Genomic DNA, 17,247 nt, shown 5'->3' with positions numbered 1-17,247 from the left:
CTGAACCTCACTGTGGATATGGTGATTCAGATCCTAAAATGCCAGAGCTGGAAGAGATCCCAGAGACAACCAGCTCTGTGCTGATCAGAGTTGTAGCCACTAGCCAGCCTCATATGGCTTTTAAGTCCTTAACATGTGCTGGTCCAAAGTGACAATGTGCGGTGAGTATAAAATACTCACTGGGTTCTTGAGGATGTAGTTTGACAAAACAATGTAAAATAGCTCAATAATATTTTAAAAATTGATTACATGTTGAAACAATCCTATTTGTGGTCTATTGGGTTAAATAAAATGTATAATTAGAATCAAATCCCTTTAAAAAACTTTTTAATATGGCTGCTAAAAAATAACATTATATGTGTGGCTTGGATTTGTGGCTTGAATTATAGTTCTATTGTACAATGGTGATCTAGTTCAACTTCCTTCTCTAACAAATGAGAAAGCTGAAGTCTTGAGAGAAGCCCTGACTTCATGGATGGTACACACTAAAATGCACTGCCCTTTCTAGTCCCACCAACATCTCCGTGACCCCTCTGCCACTTACATCCCTGGAAGCCCTAGCAGTGGAGATGGTGAGCTTGGAGATTCCTGGCCTGCACCCTCAAGGGAAGTGTTCCAAGACCCAAGGTATTGGTTGTGGTTTCTTGGGAGTGAAATAAAATCTAACAAAGGGGAATCATGGTCTCCAAAGACTCACATTTTTTGTTTTGTTTTGGTGCTGGAGATTGAACCCAGGATCTTGTGTACCCACTAAGCTCATAGTCACATTTTGAAAGGACTTTAGATTTAGGAAATTTAGGGAAGGGGACAGAAGGGAGAAGAAATCTGAGTGGCCCTAGGCCTTCCCCCATTAATTCATATGCAGATTAATACAGGTTAGTTTACTAGATCTGCTGACTACCACCTTAAAAGCACAGTCTCAGGCCTCCTTTCCCCAAAGCAGTGGTGTAGAACCTTGCCCAGCCCTGACACAGAGGGGCAGTTACTCCAGGATTGTTTGACAAGTCAACAAAGGCAAGTTTCAGTAGGATTGGCTTGATAGTAAAAGAGGAGTGGGTAGCAGAGGGAGGGGGAACCAAGCAACAAAGACAAATTCCTTTATTCCATAATTTTATCAGGTGTCTCCATTCCCATCAGCCTGCATTGTCAAGCTTTAGGGGAGGTAACAAGGAAAGTTTTAAAGAGATAATGATCTCTCAGCCCCAGGCACTAACCCATGTTATCTGAACACAGTTTCTTTTGGTACTGGGGATTGAACCCAGAGGTGATCAACCACTGAGCTACTTTCTCGACACCTCTCACCCCTTTAAAAAATTTTATATTTTGAGGCAGGGTCTCAAAATTAAGTTGCCGAGGCTGCCCTTTTGCGATCCTCTGGTTTCAGTCTCCGGAGATGCTGGGTTTACGTGTGCGGCACAGCGTCTAGCATCTGGTCACAAGTTTTGACAAGTGTCCTTGTTGAACTGGACCCAGTGAAGAAATCTTCCTGGACCTTTATCTCGCTTTGGCTGGAGTCCCTGGAGGGTGGTCATCTCTTTTTCCTTCAGTCTGGCTTTCCATCCCGCGCTGGTGGGGTGTGAGGGTGGAGAGAAAAGCTAAGCTAAGGGAAAGTGCAGGCTTGTTCCATTGAAATTAACAAGGGAGCTGCTAGGATCTAGCCTGCAGGTCCTTGCCCTTGTGGGGCTGGAGTGCCAGCGGGGAAGGCGGGTGTGGTTTCCTCCAGGAGGTGACAACCTGTAGGGCCTGTAAGGAGCAGTCCTCCGTGGCCGCTCTATCATCCGGTGCTCCGGGAGTAGCCTGAGCGCAAGTCTTGGAGGAGTCTGATGCGCTGCGCTGCGCTGCGCGAGGTGGGTCCCGCCGCGTTCCTTCCCCTCCGCCCCCTCCCAACCATTTCAGGAGTGACTGTGCTTCTGACGTCAGGAATCCTTTGGTTCATTCCCTGGCACGGTGACTTTATTTTCATAACAGCACCAAGTGCCGTGGAACTGGAATAGGCGTGTCCTCTCCCCCTGACCCTCCCCGCCCCTGCCCTCTGCTCACCCCCTTGCTCACCGCTCCCTCCCTCCCGCGACGGCAGCCTTTATAACTGCTCAGCTAGCCGAGGGCGGGATCACTGCCCAAGGACTGACTCGTCCAGCACCGAGGGGCCCGCGTGCTTCTCTCTTACGCGCGAGGAGGGCGCCAAGTTCACCGCCAAAACCTAGACACTAGGGTAAGTGAGGCGCGTGGAGCTCAGAGAGCCCGGGACCTCCAGATTTAAATCATTACCGGAGAGTAGGCGTTGGGAGGGGTGGCCTAGAGGAGGCCAGGAATCCTGGTGATGGACTACAGCTGACTATGAGGAAATAACTAATCCGAAAGAAAGGGGGATTCCTCTAGTTTAACTCAACTCAGAATTTGTTTTCTGGGTTTCCCATGCTAAGATAGAGGCGGAGAGCAAAAAGATCACCAGGGTAATAGTTTCTGCTTAGACACATTCTACAAACTCCGAATAGGCTGAACTCTTGTCAGAAAAGAGGTGAGCAACCCTGGGATCAATTTGGGGCAAGAGAAGAAAGAGAGAAAAATGTTAAAGTTAGGGAAGGGACTAGGGTGGAGAGGGTCTAGGAAAATTGGGGGAGGGTGTAGGAAGGAGGAGATGATGACAGTTACTACTTGATTGAGATACTGAAAAGTTTCCATTAATTTTATTCTTCCACTACAAGTACTCTTCTATTTTGGGGAAATACATCTAGAAGCCACCCCTTTTCTCTATATTGGATTCCACAGCATACTCTCCTTTCGGGAGGAAGCAGCTGTCACCATCTCCCTCTTCCTGCCATGCCTACCCCCCAACCCGCCCCACCTCCTTCCTAGTCCCTCTCCATCCCTAGTCCCTGGAGTGGCTCCGGAATACCCAGCAGATGGAAAACGAAAAGGCAGTAACCACCCACCTTTCAACAACTAAGTATCCCCTGGGAATGGCTTAAATGTGGTTCAAGATATCTCTTAAAATATCCATGGGAAGAAGGGTAGCAACTGGCCAAAGCCTGCTCAGGATCAAGGAGGTTGAAGGACTTTCTTTCCATTCCTTCCTTTCCAGGCTGATTTCTCTGAAGAGGCTTTTGTAAATGATGCACCTGTTGAAGGGTTCATCGCAATCAGCCACTGCAGTGGGCTTATTCCTGAGGAGGAATTCTTTTAGCCACTTTAGACGGGATGGCCTGGGGACCATGGGAGGGATGAGGGTGAGGTCATCTTTGGATGCTGGCTACTATTAGGAAATGTAAGAATGAAGGGGAGAGAGGGTGGAAACAGGTGCTGAGAATTTGCTCCCTCAAAAGTATGGAGAGGGCAGGGCTCCAAAGGCCGGATGGAATGAGCAGAACTGTGTGGTTTCCCAAGAGCTCTCAATGTGGCGTCAGGGAACTTGATTTCTTCTTTCTGCTCAGCAGGATCATGTAACTGTCATCAGACAACCTCCTGGGGGTTGGAGGGGGAGGTCTCAGGGAGGCCCCAAGTGCCTTTCCTGCATTAAGATTCTAGCCCCTCTGTCTTCACATGTCTTGTTTGGAATCTACTTTTTAATATTCTGTTCCTTAGTGGTAACTGAAGATAAGATTTTGAAGAAGAATTTTGACTGCAATTCTTATTCTTCTCATTCTGGATCTACTGCTATGTAAAAATTCACAAGATTGAGCTGAGGAAATGATGTGAAGGTATAATACACAGTAAACAGGACAGCAGTTTTTCTTGAGGGAGTCTTTGACTTTCAGAGTATTTCAGTGCATTTGTTTCTACTTTTAGTCCTATTTCTATGGCATTGTGGCCAGAATATGTAATCTATACTTTTCTTATTTTAGAATTTCAGATTTTTCTTTTTAAAAAAAAATATTTATTTTTTAGTTGTAGTTGGACACAATACCTTTATTTTATTTATTTTTATGTGGTGCTGAGGATCGAACCCAGCACCTTGCGCTCTACCACTGAGCCACAACCCCAGCCCTCAGATTTTTCTTTGTGTTCTAAAATATGCTTTTTTTGTGTGTGTTTCGGGGAGTGTAATCATCCCCCCAAATGACCACTTAAGTAGAAGTGATCGTATAGAGCAGGGGTGGCAAAATATAGTCCATGGACCAAATATAGCCCACAACTTCTTTTTGTGAATAAAATTTTATAGGAAAACCTCAATGCTCATACATTTATTACTGTTTTCATGCTACAAATATATGGCTTACAAAGCCTGAACTACTTACTGGCCCTTTACAGAAAATGCTTGCTTATTACTGATACAGAGGATCTGAATTATATGATTAATAATGGAAATCTAACACACTTAGAATTGTAGCTACTTGGGAGGCTGAAGCAGGAAGATCGCAAGTTTGAGGCTAGTTGGAGCAACTTAGTGAGACCCTGAAACATAATAAAAAATAAAAAGGAGGGGTTATTGCACAGTGGTAGAAGCGCCCCCAGTTTCAGTCCCCAGTATGGAAAAAAAAAGAAAAGATCAATTTTGTGTATTTAATCCACCAAAGACTGACAAAGAAATATTCTATAATTAAGTATTTCTTCTGGTTTCTCCTTCTATATCAGTAATCCTTGTTTTAAGTATTTTGGTGCTGTATTTGGTACATGAAAGTTTATGACAGTTTTATCTTCAATGTGGAGCATCACTAATTATTTTGAAGCAAGCTTTGGGGTACATATAATGCCTTTTTCCCTTACCTCAACTTTGTGTGATATTAAAATCTCAACTCTTGCTTAATTCTTTTACTGTAAGCCAGCTATTTAACTATGTTTGACTCATAATACCTCTTAAATAAGCATTATCTATTAGTAATTCTTTTTCATTTCTTTTTTTTTTTTTTAACTTTCAACCTTTCTCAATTCCTTTGCTTTGGGTGATGTTCTTGTAGAAATAATAGTTTAATTTAGTCTTTTCAAAATAAGTCACCATTTCATTACTGTAATAATACTTGCTTTCTGTGGTCATCTAATTTTAGGCCATGTAGTCTGTTTTTCCCCATTGTCTCCCCCATTAGACAGTATATATTGTGTTTTTAGATCTACCAGGCAACAAGTAGATGGTAGTGCCATTCAGAAGGTTTAGAAGTCAGGCTGGTAGGAAGATATGAAAAGCTTAACTTTGGACTCTTGAATCCAACATAAATATTTTGTCCTTATATATTGAAGTAAACTATTTGAAGGAAGAAATCTTTAATAAGAATTTTGAGATATAAAATCAGTAGAGAACTTTATTTTATTCTCTATCTGTTTTCTGGAAATTTGATTTCTCAGAATTCTGGGCCAAAGAGATTTGGAAGCTTCACTCAGTATCTTAACTGAAAAAAAAAAAAGATTTCCGATATTTATTTTACATTCATATTAATCTAAAATTTACATGTGCTGTTTAGAGTAGGAGGAAAAGTGCAGAAATGAGTACGAACATTATTGTTACACTTGTTTTGAACTATAGTGCTGTGATGATTTTTTTCTCCCAGTAACTACCTAGAAACTCAAGTCATGATGTTAGTAAGATGCTATTCATGAGATTTTGCTATGATGCCTCACTTTTATGTCATCACAATTGGGCTGGCTACCCGTAACAGGGGAGCCTAGAGATTTTCCTATGAATACTTTCCTTTTCCTGTAATCCTGCTAAGGGCAGAGAGATTTCTTGAGGGACTCCTCCCTTAGCATAACTCAACCTGGATAAAAATATGAGGATTTGCATCAGCACATATTCATCTTCAAAAATTTTTACTCCCTATTACTCACACTTGCTAATAAATAACTTGCTTTGGGTAAATATTCAGCTGTCAGTCTTAGTCCAAAATATTTTCTCAGCAACTGCCATGTAGAGTACATGGTGAGATTGATACCAACAAACAGAAGATCTGCTTGATTTCCTTATGAAGCTTGTTATCTGACAGGCTGGTCAGCACTGGTGATAATGTTAATATATACCATATATATGGAAAAACATCAGGGCCTAAAAACACTTAGTTATAAAAACTATGACAAGACCTACAAATTTAGAATGAGATAGGATTAATATTGACAATTTTAAAACCTCATTATAGAGGTTAGATTTTGGGTCAAATTTTGAAGAAATTTGGCAAATGGACTGTGAACAAGAGGGAAAGGGTCTTTCTTGTTAAGAGAATAATTCATGGTCAGAGGCAAGAACATGACCTTGTAGGAGAAGGCTGTAGATGATCCCAGGGAGAAAACAATCTTAGAAGATTTGCATTGTTTTAAGAGCCACAGTTTTTTTTTTTTTTTTTTTAACCAGGATTTAACCCAGGGGTGCTTAACCACTGAGCCACATCCCCAGCCCTTTTTAAATATTTTATTTAGAAACAGTGTCTCGCTGAGTTGCTTAGGGCCTTGCTATGTTGCTGAGGCTGGGTTTGAACTCTCAATGAGCCTGCATCAGCCTCCTGAGCCACTGGGATTACAGATGTGTGCCACCGCACCCAGCAAGAGCCACATAATCTTGTGCAAATTATTTAATTTCTTTGTGCATCAGTTTCCTCAACTGTAAAATGGGGGCCAAATAGTAATTCAGTGAGGACTGAATGAAGCAATGAATGACTTTGAGTAAATTTATTTATTAATTTAAGATTTATTATTTATTAACCTAAGATCCAGCAAAGCTAAATTTAGCAGCTGCCTAAGCCAGAAGTCTAGGAGTTATCCTGGATTCCTCCATTCCTGAAGCCCTTTCTCTTCTACCTTCATGAACACATCTGCCATTCTCTGTTCATCTCTCATGTCTTTTCTTCCAGTCTCTTTTCTCAAACTGCCTGCCACTCCCACCTTGTCCCCAATTAGGTAGAAGGGGTCCCTATTTTTCATGTGTGTTCAGCATTCTCTGTATCCCATAACTCCTGAGTTGTGCACAAGTGCAACTGACTCTATTAGCTCTCCAGGGGCAGTGGCCATACTGTGTGATTTGTACACTTAGTGTGGTATCTGACACAAATTACACACTTAAATATTTGTTGATTGAGCAGGGTATACTGGTATATGCATGTGATTCCAGCTACTGGGGAGGCTGAGGCAGGAGGATCACAAGTTTGAGGCTAGCTGGGCAACTTAGACACTGCCTTAAAATAAAATTTAAAAAGGGCTGGGTATGTAGCTGAGCCAGAGGAAAATAAAACTGTCCAGGGTCATTAACAAGCAAGTCTGTATTGCAAGAGGTTTGTGTACCCAGAGGATGGTGCAGATAAGGGAGAGACACCAGGAAGGTACCAGAGGAGGAGCACAGGGTACTGATCACTTCGTGCTGCCTTAAGCCCTTTTGGAATGAGTCAGGGAGTGGAAGAAAGGTTAAAAAAAAAAAAATGGAAAAGGAGGAAAAAGAATAGGAGGAGGAAAAGGAGGAGGAGGAGGGAAGGAAAGGAGTCACCTATTAGGTAGAGTACCCCTGGGGTCCATCTCCAGTATCACAAAGAAAAGAAAAAGTTAATTGAGAGAAAGACTAAGTATAGAATCACTAGGTTTGGAAACTTCTCAGTAAGCCAGTGCTGAGAGAGAGGATGAGGGAGGAGAGAGGCTGAAGGAAAGAAGAAAAACTTTATAGACCATGACAGTGATTTAAAGTGAAGGACGGAGTTATGATCATGACTACTCTAAAGAATGTTCTTCTCATGTGCCGGTACACACATGACTGTATCTGTCAGAGTTAAATATAAATAGATTGTAGTAATATTAAATGAGATCGTATGTGTAAAAACATGTAAATGAGAGAATACACGTTAAAACCTTCATACTCGGCATAGTGACAGGCTCATGTGGCAGTTGTTGTCATTATTTTTATTCATAATTATATTGCCACTATCGTTATGATTTTTTTTAAATACTGGAGATTGAATGCAGGGGCACTCTGACACTGAGCTATATCCCCATCCCTTTTTATTTTGAGACAGGGTCCACTAAGTTGCCCAGCTGGCCTCAAACTTTCAATCCTCCTGCCTTAGCCCCAGAGTTTCGGGGAATAAAGGCGTGTGCTCCTTTCCTTATTTTACAGAGCAGTGGCAGAGGCTCTGAGAGGTTATGTGACTTGGTCCACACACACTGGAGACCCATTTTTCCTAAGAGGAAGGAATGACAGAAGGCTTTGGGATTGAGCCTAATATGTGACTCCCTTCCTTCTTTCTTCCTCCTCTTCTTCTTTTCCTTTTGTTCCTTCTTTTTTCCCTGATTGTTTTCTAACCTTTCTTTCATGCCCTGACTCATTCTGAAAGGGCTTAGGCAGCACGAAGTGATCAGTACCCTGTGCTCCTCTTCTGGTACCATCCTGGTGTCTCTTCCTCATCTGCACCATCCTCTGGGTACACAAACCTCTTGCAATACAGACTTGCTTGTTAATGATCCTGGACAGTTTTATTTTCCTCTGACTAAATGCAAAGTATTTATAATGCTTTCAACCTATTGAGCAGTCCCTATAAGGCTGGGGAAGGGGTGGATGAGGATTAATGGAGGTAAATTACAATGGTAATGGCAAAAAAATCAGTCACTCGGGTTAATAATATTTACTGAGACATTTTTAAGAAGACATTTGTGTGTCTGGAGGTGTGGTGGTTAATGGTAGAGCTTTGTGCCTAGCATGCATGAGGACCTGGTTTCCATCCCCAATACCAAGAAAAAAAATTTAACTGGATATTTGATATTTAAAGAATTGCTGATTTTTAAAAGTGTGGCTCAGGAGTTTTATTCTTTAGAAAGACATAGTAGAGTATTTATGAATAAAATTATATGATATATGGGATTTGCTTAAAAATAATTTAGTGAGGGCTGGGGATGTGGCTCAAGTGGTAGCGTGCCCACCTGGCATGCGTGCGGCCTGGGTTCGATCCTTAGCACCACATACAAAGAGGTTGTGTCCGCCGAAAACTAAAAAATAAATATTAAAATTCTCTCTCTCTCTCTCGCTCTCTTTCTCTCTCTCAGTCTCTCTTAAAAAAAATAATTTAGTGAGTGGGATGGGGCATTAGCTGAAGCAAAATTGGTCATATACTGATAATTGTTGAAACCAAGTTTTGGACACAGGGCCTCTATTATACAAAGTTCAATAATAAAAACCTTAAAAAGGGTTTTTGTTTTCTTTTTTGTACTGGTTTGGTCCTGGGGATTGAACCCAGGGGTGTTTACCACTGGGTTGTATCTTCCATCCTTTTTGTTTTGTTTTGTTGTATCTTCCATCCCTTTTGAGACAGGGTCTCACTAAATTGCTGAGGCTGGCCTGGAACTTGGAATCCTCCTGCCTCCATCTCTCCTTTGGCTGGGATTACAGGCGTGTGCCAAAGTGATTTATTTATTTATTTTTCTTTCTTAATGTTTTCCAGGCATTTTAGGACTGTTTCTATCCTCCTTACTTGGTTGGGAAGGTGGAGATGAATTTGGGGAAATCAGTTTTCTCTTCTCTCCACACCCACTGCCCATTGCTTGTTAGGCTCTGGTCTGGAACCTGGAAGCTCCAAGACACACCTCCCTCCTCACAGCTGAATGAGGGGCCTGTAGGTCCAAGCTGGGGCTGGGATCTCTGTCTTACTGCTTCTTTTTCGGCACTGTTTTGTCTTCATCAGTCTCGGTCAAGGTTTAGAGTCCTGAGGTTCAAAGTCCTTAGTAATTGTCAGGTAATTATGATAACAACTAGTTGACCACAGACAGCAAATACCTTGAGGGGCGGGGAAGTGGCGATTGGCAGGGGAAGTCAGGAGGGTGAAGGAACAAAGAAAAGAGGGAAATACCTTTCCTGCTAGATTATCACCCCTAAGATTACTCTCAGAGGGTGTGGAGAGATGGAATGAGATGCCAGGGCCTGTGTTGCTTTCCTTGTCCTTGCTGGCCTCAAAGGAGTCTTCCTTTCATGCATTCATAGTAGACAAGGGAGATGCTCTCACTGTGCTTTTCCGTGGAAGGCCTCTGCAAGTCCTCTCTTCCTGGCCCTGTGCCCCTTTCCCATGAGTTCCCATTTCTCTCCTGGTCCATTTAGAGCTTCTCACCAACGAGTGAGCAATCCCCACACTAGAAAAAGAAAAGCTAAGAGAAAGACTTCATGCACAAATAGCATACAACAAAATAATTCAGATAAAATTTATAGTTTATGTAGAAACTGTTGGGGTTGTAGCTATGTCTAGCAATGTTGAATTAGCTGACATTGACTGAAATTTGAGAGCCACCAACTTTGAGGAAATGTGGAAAGTCCCTTCTCTTTCCAGTTCCCTAATTTAGCTTCCTAGTGTTCCCTGAATCCCTGGGATTTAGATGTCATGGGGGTCACCTGGGTGTCAAATTCACAAGGAGGTTGTGGGGCAGAGAAAAAAGGCTTTTTCCTGAGATATTAAGGGCAGATATATGGGAAGTAAGCTGAGGCATACCCAGTCAATTCCTGATTATCCCAAGTGAGTGAGCAGATTACCTGCTTGTGAATCATCTATCACTTGGGGCCTCTCAGCCTTCCTGGTCTAAGAGTGAAATCAGGGCCATAATGGGGCATCCAATGAAAGAAAGATGGGGTGGGTAGGGGAGAGAAGCTCAGATTGCATTTTTTTAAAATAATTTTTTAAAGCATTTATTTTTTAGTTGTAGGTGGACACAATACCTTTATTTTATTTTTATGTGGTGCCCCACCCATGCTAGGTGAGCGCTCTACCTCTGAGCCGCAACCCCAGCCCTCAGATTGTATTTTAATATCCTGTAGAACTCATCAGAGAGAGAGAGAGCACCTATAGTCGATAAGAGCATGGATCCTAGAGCCAGGGAACTTGGATTCAAATCTATCTCTGGGGTCAAGGATATAGCTCCGTGGTAGAGTATTTGTTTAGTATGCAAAAGGTCCCGGTTTGATCTCCAGCATTGGAAAAAAAAATTATCTAATATATATATATATTTGATGTTTAGCAAGTATCAGTTTCCTAATGTGTGTGTGTGTGTGTGTGTGTGTGTGTGTGTGCATGTGTGTAACTGGGGATTGAACCCAGAGATATTTTACTGCTGAGTTACATTCCCAGCCCTTTATATTTTCCTTTGAAACAGGTTCTAAGTTGCTGAGGCTGGTCCTGAATTTGATTGTCCTGCCTCAGCCTCCCAAGTTGCTGGGAGTTACAGGTGTGAACCACCATGCCTGGCCCTCAGTTTCTTCATCTATAAAAGAGGGATAATAATTTGCATCTCATAGGGTTGACATGAAATTAAACTAATATTTATGTAAGGTGATCAGAAGTCAAATTCTGACTCATAGTAGAAATGAGTCTTAGGTATTAGTAATAGTTTTGTTGTTGTTGAGTTAGCCCCTGTTTTTGTTTCATCCAGGACTTCCATCCTTATAGGTAGCTAGTTTAGAGCTGGTTATGGTAAGGAAGTTTCCTTCCACATTCTTTGGGAATTAGTCAAACCATCCATGTAAGTGTTAAAGCTAGGGGGAAACTCTTTCAATATGAGACAGCAGAGCCAAGGAAGAGGGATCAGGGACTCAGAAGTGAATGTTAGGTCTCTGCAGAGAAATCTCCAGTTCTGGTAACTCCTCTGTTCCATGAGAGAATGGGTTGCTTACAAGTGATATCTGAAATAGGGCCAAAGATGGAAAAAGACTTGAGACTGTGTTCACTTTATGCTTAGATATTTCTGTGTTCATGAATTCCTAAGAAAACACTAGCCCAAAATATTAAGAACTCTGGCAGGTCATATGTGATATGGTTTTTGACCATATCACACACACAAAAGAAATACCTCTTTGGCACCTTGGATCCTCAACCCTATGAGATGCAAATTATTATCCCTATTTTAAAGATGAGGAAACTAGGCTCTGAAATACCTCTTTGGGGAAAAAAAGAAAGAAAGAAAGAAAAAAACTGAAATATTAAGAACTCTGGCAGGTCATATGTGATATGGTTTTTGACCATATCACACACAAAAAAGAAATACCTCTTTGGCACATTGGATCCTCTGGCTTCAAAGTAAAGGAAAAGTTGGTAGCTTTATCTAATGTAGCAAGTTCAAGGGCAAAATTGGCTGAACATGTATTTTTTCCTAATCCTTTTTCAGTCTTGTGTCTGGGTTTGTTCAAACTCACCCCCAACCCTAACTTTGTTTTTATGTAGGACCAGAATGACCACAACCCCCCCCAGTGGCTGCCGCTCACACCTGGACTCCAGGTACCAGAGACTTTGTGATGTGTCTGAAGCATGGGGCATCGTCCTAGAAACAATAGCCGCAGCAGGGGCTGTGACCTCAGTGGCCTTCATGTTCGCTCTCCTGATCCTCATCTGTAGGGTGCAGGACTCCAACAGACGGAAAATGCTCCCGACCCAATTTCTCTTCCTCCTGGGAGTGTTGGGGGTCTTTGGCCTCACCTTCGCCTTCATCATCAAGCTGGATGGGGGCACAGGGCCCACACGCTTCTTCCTCTTTGGTGTGCTCTTTTCTATTTGCTTCTCTTGCCTCCTGGCTCATGCTTTTAACTTGATGAAGCTAGTCCGTGGGAGGCAGCCCCTGTCCTGGATGGTGATTCTGGGTCTAGCCGTGGGCTTCAGCCTGGTACAGGACGTCATTGCCATTGAATATGTCGTCCTCACCATGAACAGGACCAATGTCGACATCTTTTCTGAGCTTTCTGTTGCTCGTCGAAATGAAGACTTTATCATGTTGCTTATCTACGTCCTTTTCTTGATGGCGCTGACCTTCCTCACATCCTTCTTCACCTTCTGTGGATCCTTCAGTGGCTGGAAGAGACATGGGGCCCACATCTGCCTCACCATGTTCTTCTCCATTGTCATCTGGGTGGCATGGATTACTTTGCTCTTGATTCCTACCCCTGGTCCCGAATGGGATGACACCATCTTGAGCACAGCCTTGGTTGCCAATGGCTGGGTTTTCCTCTTGGCTTATGTGGCCCCTGAGTTTTACCTGCTTACAAAGCAACGGAACCCCATGGATTACCCAGTGGAAGATGCTTTTTGTCAACCTCAGCTCATGAAGCAGAGCTATGGTATGGAGAACAGAGCCTATTCTCAAGAGGAAATCACTCAAGGTGCGATTGAGAATCCTTGGGTGGGAGGGTGGGGGAGGGTCAGAGGATATTGTAACTATAAGGAATATGCAGGATTTTTCCAGGTTATGTCCTAATAGAATGAATAAATTCCCCAAAGCTCAGATTTTGCTTAAAATCATCCAACCACTTAGAGACAAGTAGAACCAGTAGCTAGTTTCTGAAGTCTTTATCTAGTACTTTCTATGCAATACTAGGTAGGTGTCTCTGAATCAAAATAAGATGGGGCAAAGAAAAGGAAAAGGAATGACTGGGAGAGTTTCTAGTGGTATGTGGGTGAGACTGTGCTTTTTATAAAAGATAAGTGGAAATTCCTTCCAGCCTTTGTGGATTAGAGTGCAGGATGCCAAGCCATGATTTCCTGCATTGACATGGGGTGCAGGAGGGAGCAAGTCCTTTTATTATAAACTGGCAGGAATCTCCGTAAAGTTACCAAGGGTTTTTTGATTTTAGCACAAACATTTGATTGTATATCTCTGGGCCCCTGGGAGGGAAAAGATGACATATGACATAAAAAAAAATGAGCCAATTGTGCTCCTTGGGAGGTGTGAGTAGCCAGGGGCTCTTCAGATATTCTCATAAGAGAGAGAGACCACACCGATAGCCAGAAGCTGCTTTGCCAGTGAGGATCGATCTATTCATTGGTCTCTAGGTTCACATTGACCTTGGAGTCTATCACAGGGTAGAAATGGTTTTTGAACAGGAATGAGGGAACTTCAAGCCTGTGTTCTCAGCACCACTTAAAAGAGGTTTTTTTTTTGCTGGGAGTGGTGGCACAGGCCTATAATCCCAGTGGCTTGGGAGGCTGAAGCAGGAGGGTCACAAGTTCAAATCCAGCCTCAGCAACTTAGTGAGGCCCTGTCTCAAAATAAAAAGGGCTGGGATTATGGCTCAGTGGTTAAGTGCCTCTGGGTTCAATCCCTAGTACAAAAAAAAAAAAAAAAAAAAAATGCCTTTTCTTTGGAAGCCTGAGGTGCTGAGCTTCCTGGGGCTCTTCACTGCAGCCTGGTCGCTCTTCTGGGCATGTGGGACGGCAGGAGCAGAATTTCTACCATTCCAACCCCTCCTTTGCATTCCCAGGGCTTCACTCTGTCACCTACTCCTGGATTCCCTGTCATGGTTCTCTTTTGGCTTCTCCTTTATGCTTTTCGTGCGTGGGACGCTGTCAGCTTACTCTCCTCAAGTGCTTCTCCAGCCACCACACTTGGCTTCTCACACTCCTCACTGCACCCCCGCACCATCCATCCTGTTATGTCAGATCTGTGAGGCCTCAAGCCCCTCTGAAGCCTTCCCCTCAGCCCACACAGACCAAGTCCCTGCATCTTCCTGCCACAGTGGCTGGGCTGCAGGTGCACCTGTCCTCTGCCTGATGAGGCCTTCTCCTGCTCTTCTGACCCTTTCGCAAGTCAAGCATTCTCCAGTCTCTCTCAGTCATTGCTCCGCCCTTGCATCTGTAGAACTTTGAAATGCTCTTATCAGAGTCTGTCTCATTCAGTAGTTATTTGTGTGTTCATCATGAGTTCCTTACTCTCCAGGGTCAGCTGCAGGGCAGGAATCATTCTGGTTAATGCTTGTACTCTACATTGTATCAAATTGGGCAGGTAAATTTGGTGAGAAATAATTGAATTGCTTTAAGTGGCATTAATAGTGATTATGTATGTTTCCCAAGTTTAAAACTCTCTGATTTTCCCAAAAACACACAGAAAACAAGTGCTCACAAATCCTTCCCTTTCTTGCCTTGTCAGGCAGTTAAGGAAGTGAGTAAATCCCTAGTGAGATTCACTCTAGGGACACCTCTGGTCAGATCTATATCTGAAAAGACTTTTTAATGACTTTTCAAGGGTGCTTTTGCAGTGGAGGAGAACATTTTGGAAAGGGGATTCCTTAGGGACCATGTCATTCTTTCATCTAATCAGTGTGCTCACTGGGTGCCTGGTGCTGGGCTTGAGAATATGGTCTTTCTCTGCAAGAAACCTGAAGTTTACTGGAGAAACAAAGAGACAAGCTGTCATACATACTGTGGTAAATGGTGCAGTGGGACAGGTGGCCCTAATGCTTCAATTTCTCCTCTCCCTGTGTTTCAGGTTTTCAAGAGGGAGGGGATACCTGCTATGCCCCTTATTCCACCCACTTGCAGCTTCAGGTAAATAATCCTTCTTCTTTATTGGTAGTGTTTGCACTCAGGGACATTTGCCCTTTGGGAATGATGTTGTCTGATGGCTCCTGGGAAGCCATCTTGAAAGGATGACGTGTCTTTTTTTCCCTACAATCTGCCTCATGGGGGGTTGGGTGGAATGCTGGGCACATTCAGTACCTAGGAGGAGACTTGGTAGAAAGGAAAGATTAAATCCCTGCCCAGCTTGGAAGATCTTTGAAATTTAACAATATGATCACTTCTTTTTCAGAATCGGACTCCCCAAAAGGATTTCTCCATCCCCCGGGCCCAGGCTCGAACCAGCCCTTACAATGACTACGAAGGAAGGAAAGAGGGCAGTTAGCTCTGTTCCGAAGAATGGAGTGACTGCAACCAGGCAGCAGACCCAGCCAGCAGTCCAAAGAGATGTGGGCTAAATCCTATCTTCCAAGAGAACTGCATGAAACATTGTGGGGACAGCTGCCTGCCCTCAGCCTCAGCCACTGTGCTTGTGGGGCTTCTGAGACTCCAGTTCTTCTTAGCATTGTGGTCTTTTCCTTTGTCCCATGCTTAGGGTACTTTATTGAAGTGGGAGTCCTGGGCGGCTCAGGGTGACTCTTACTATTTTCTTATGTGTGACTAAAAGTCTGGGCATCTGACCGCATGCTGGCTCATTCAACTCCTGAGGCGATTCATTAGGTAGGTTTGGTGGAAATCACTTGGCCAGAGCAGAACTGAAAATCTGAGCAAATCCAGCAAGGGTCTGTGTCTCAGCCTCATCTTGTCAAAATCTACACTGGAAGCCAACCTCCCCGTAGTCCCTTCCTTGCCTTCTTGCCTGACAGGAGAGGTCAGGGTCACCCAAATCTATGCTTCTAGATGACGTTCCTTGTCATAGGGCCTCTACAGCTCCCCAGCACCAATTCACAGGGCATTCTTCGCTTCCTACACCATCCCCAAACTTGCTCTTGACCCCCAGACGTAATCTTCCATGTGTACTTTGCCAGGAGTTCTCTGAACCTCACTAGCATGCACAAGCCCAGTTTCTCCTGGCCAGGAAAATTTATGCACTGTTCTTCTTATAAATTCTTGTCTAATCTGTTTGCTTCCCAGCCTCTGTTAATAGATTTACACTGTATTTGCCTCCTGAGTTCTGTAAGTGGGCATTGCCTACTCTTGGGGGTATTCTGTGGTAAGTTATTCACTTGTATATGCAATAAAGATGTGGCGGTGACTTTTTAAATATTTTTTGGGTTCCGTGGTCCCAGGGATGGAACCCAGGGCCTCATATATGCTAGATAAGCACTCTATCACTGAGCACATCCCCAGCTCTGGTGTTGACTCTTCCTCCATAGCAGTGGTATAGGTGGTGGATATTTGACACTGAGGGAGAGATAGTGGGCTCCCCTGTTAGGTTTCCTGTTGGAGCTGAGTTCAGGCTCAGTTTTATGGGGTTTGTACTTGACCCTTTTCCCCTGTGACTTTCCTCCTCATTACATCTGAGTTGAGTGTGTTTTTCCCAAGTTTTAAGGCTGTCAGATGTGAGAAAGCCAGGAAGCATCACAGGTCCTGAAGTTTTGCTCCAGGAAGGCAGAGGTAGGGCTGCTTTAGAATGGAAAGACAGACAGACCTGAAAGCCAGTGTCACATTTCAGCTGAGGTTTATTGTAGGAGAGGAAAGACCTTGATCCAGTGTTTGACTGCATTGGTTCACAATATCTCTTGGCAAAGACATGGTATCTAAAAATTATTATTGATTCAAGAAGCAGCTCTGTGGGGCAGTGGAATAGGAAATCTCCCTTTGGTGAAGGAAATAGAAAGTCCCCATATATAGAAACTGAATGATATTTAAAAAGTCTGTATGTAAGTTAGGAAGTTACCTGTAAAGGCCTGCCATTCTGCTTTGCATCCAAAGAAGAGAAAACCAGTGTGGGCCAGAGGTGAGAAGAGGGAGGAGGTGAATGACATGCTGATTTAGGGGTATTTTATACCGTACAAGATTGAGTAGTAGACTTTGTGCTAATATTTAAGCCTCATTTGGTATTGAAAAGGAAAATGACCATTAATGATATGAA

At 43.3% G+C, this 17,247-nt stretch overlaps 1 protein-coding gene across 1 annotated transcript; it reads left to right on the top strand.

Annotated features, from left to right (window-relative positions):
- Window positions 1-2,126: 2,126 nt before the first annotated feature.
- Gprc5a (G protein-coupled receptor class C group 5 member A) lies at window positions 2,127-16,399 on the top strand. Its single transcript, XM_071609208.1, has 4 exons — window positions 2,127-2,212; window positions 12,093-13,021; window positions 15,124-15,182; window positions 15,445-16,399. Exons 2-4 carry the CDS (start codon window positions 12,100-12,102, stop codon window positions 15,535-15,537), a joined length of 1,074 nt encoding a protein of 357 aa, XP_071465309.1. The 5' UTR covers window positions 2,127-2,212; window positions 12,093-12,099; the 3' UTR covers window positions 15,538-16,399.
- Window positions 16,400-17,247: the final 848 nt, after the last annotated feature.

Source organism: Marmota flaviventris, chromosome 3 (genome assembly GCF_047511675.1).
Source record: "Marmota flaviventris isolate mMarFla1 chromosome 3, mMarFla1.hap1, whole genome shotgun sequence".
NCBI classification, from domain to species: Eukaryota; Metazoa; Chordata; class Mammalia; order Rodentia; family Sciuridae; genus Marmota; species Marmota flaviventris.
Note: the sequence above shows the minus strand (reverse complement) of the source record. Positions and strands in the feature narration are given on the sequence as shown.

Excerpts from the sequence above, each read along its gene's own strand:
- Gprc5a (XM_071609208.1), top strand. The coding sequence starts at position 12,100 with ATGACCACAACCCCCCCCAGTGGCTGCCGCTCACACCTGGACTCCAGG. Across the intron at positions 13,022-15,123 it reads TCAAGAGGAAATCACTCAAG|GTTTTCAAGAGGGAGGGGAT; the intron begins GTGCGATTGAGA and ends CCTGTGTTTCAG. Across the intron at positions 15,183-15,444 it reads CCACCCACTTGCAGCTTCAG|AATCGGACTCCCCAAAAGGA; the intron begins GTAAATAATCCT and ends CTTCTTTTTCAG.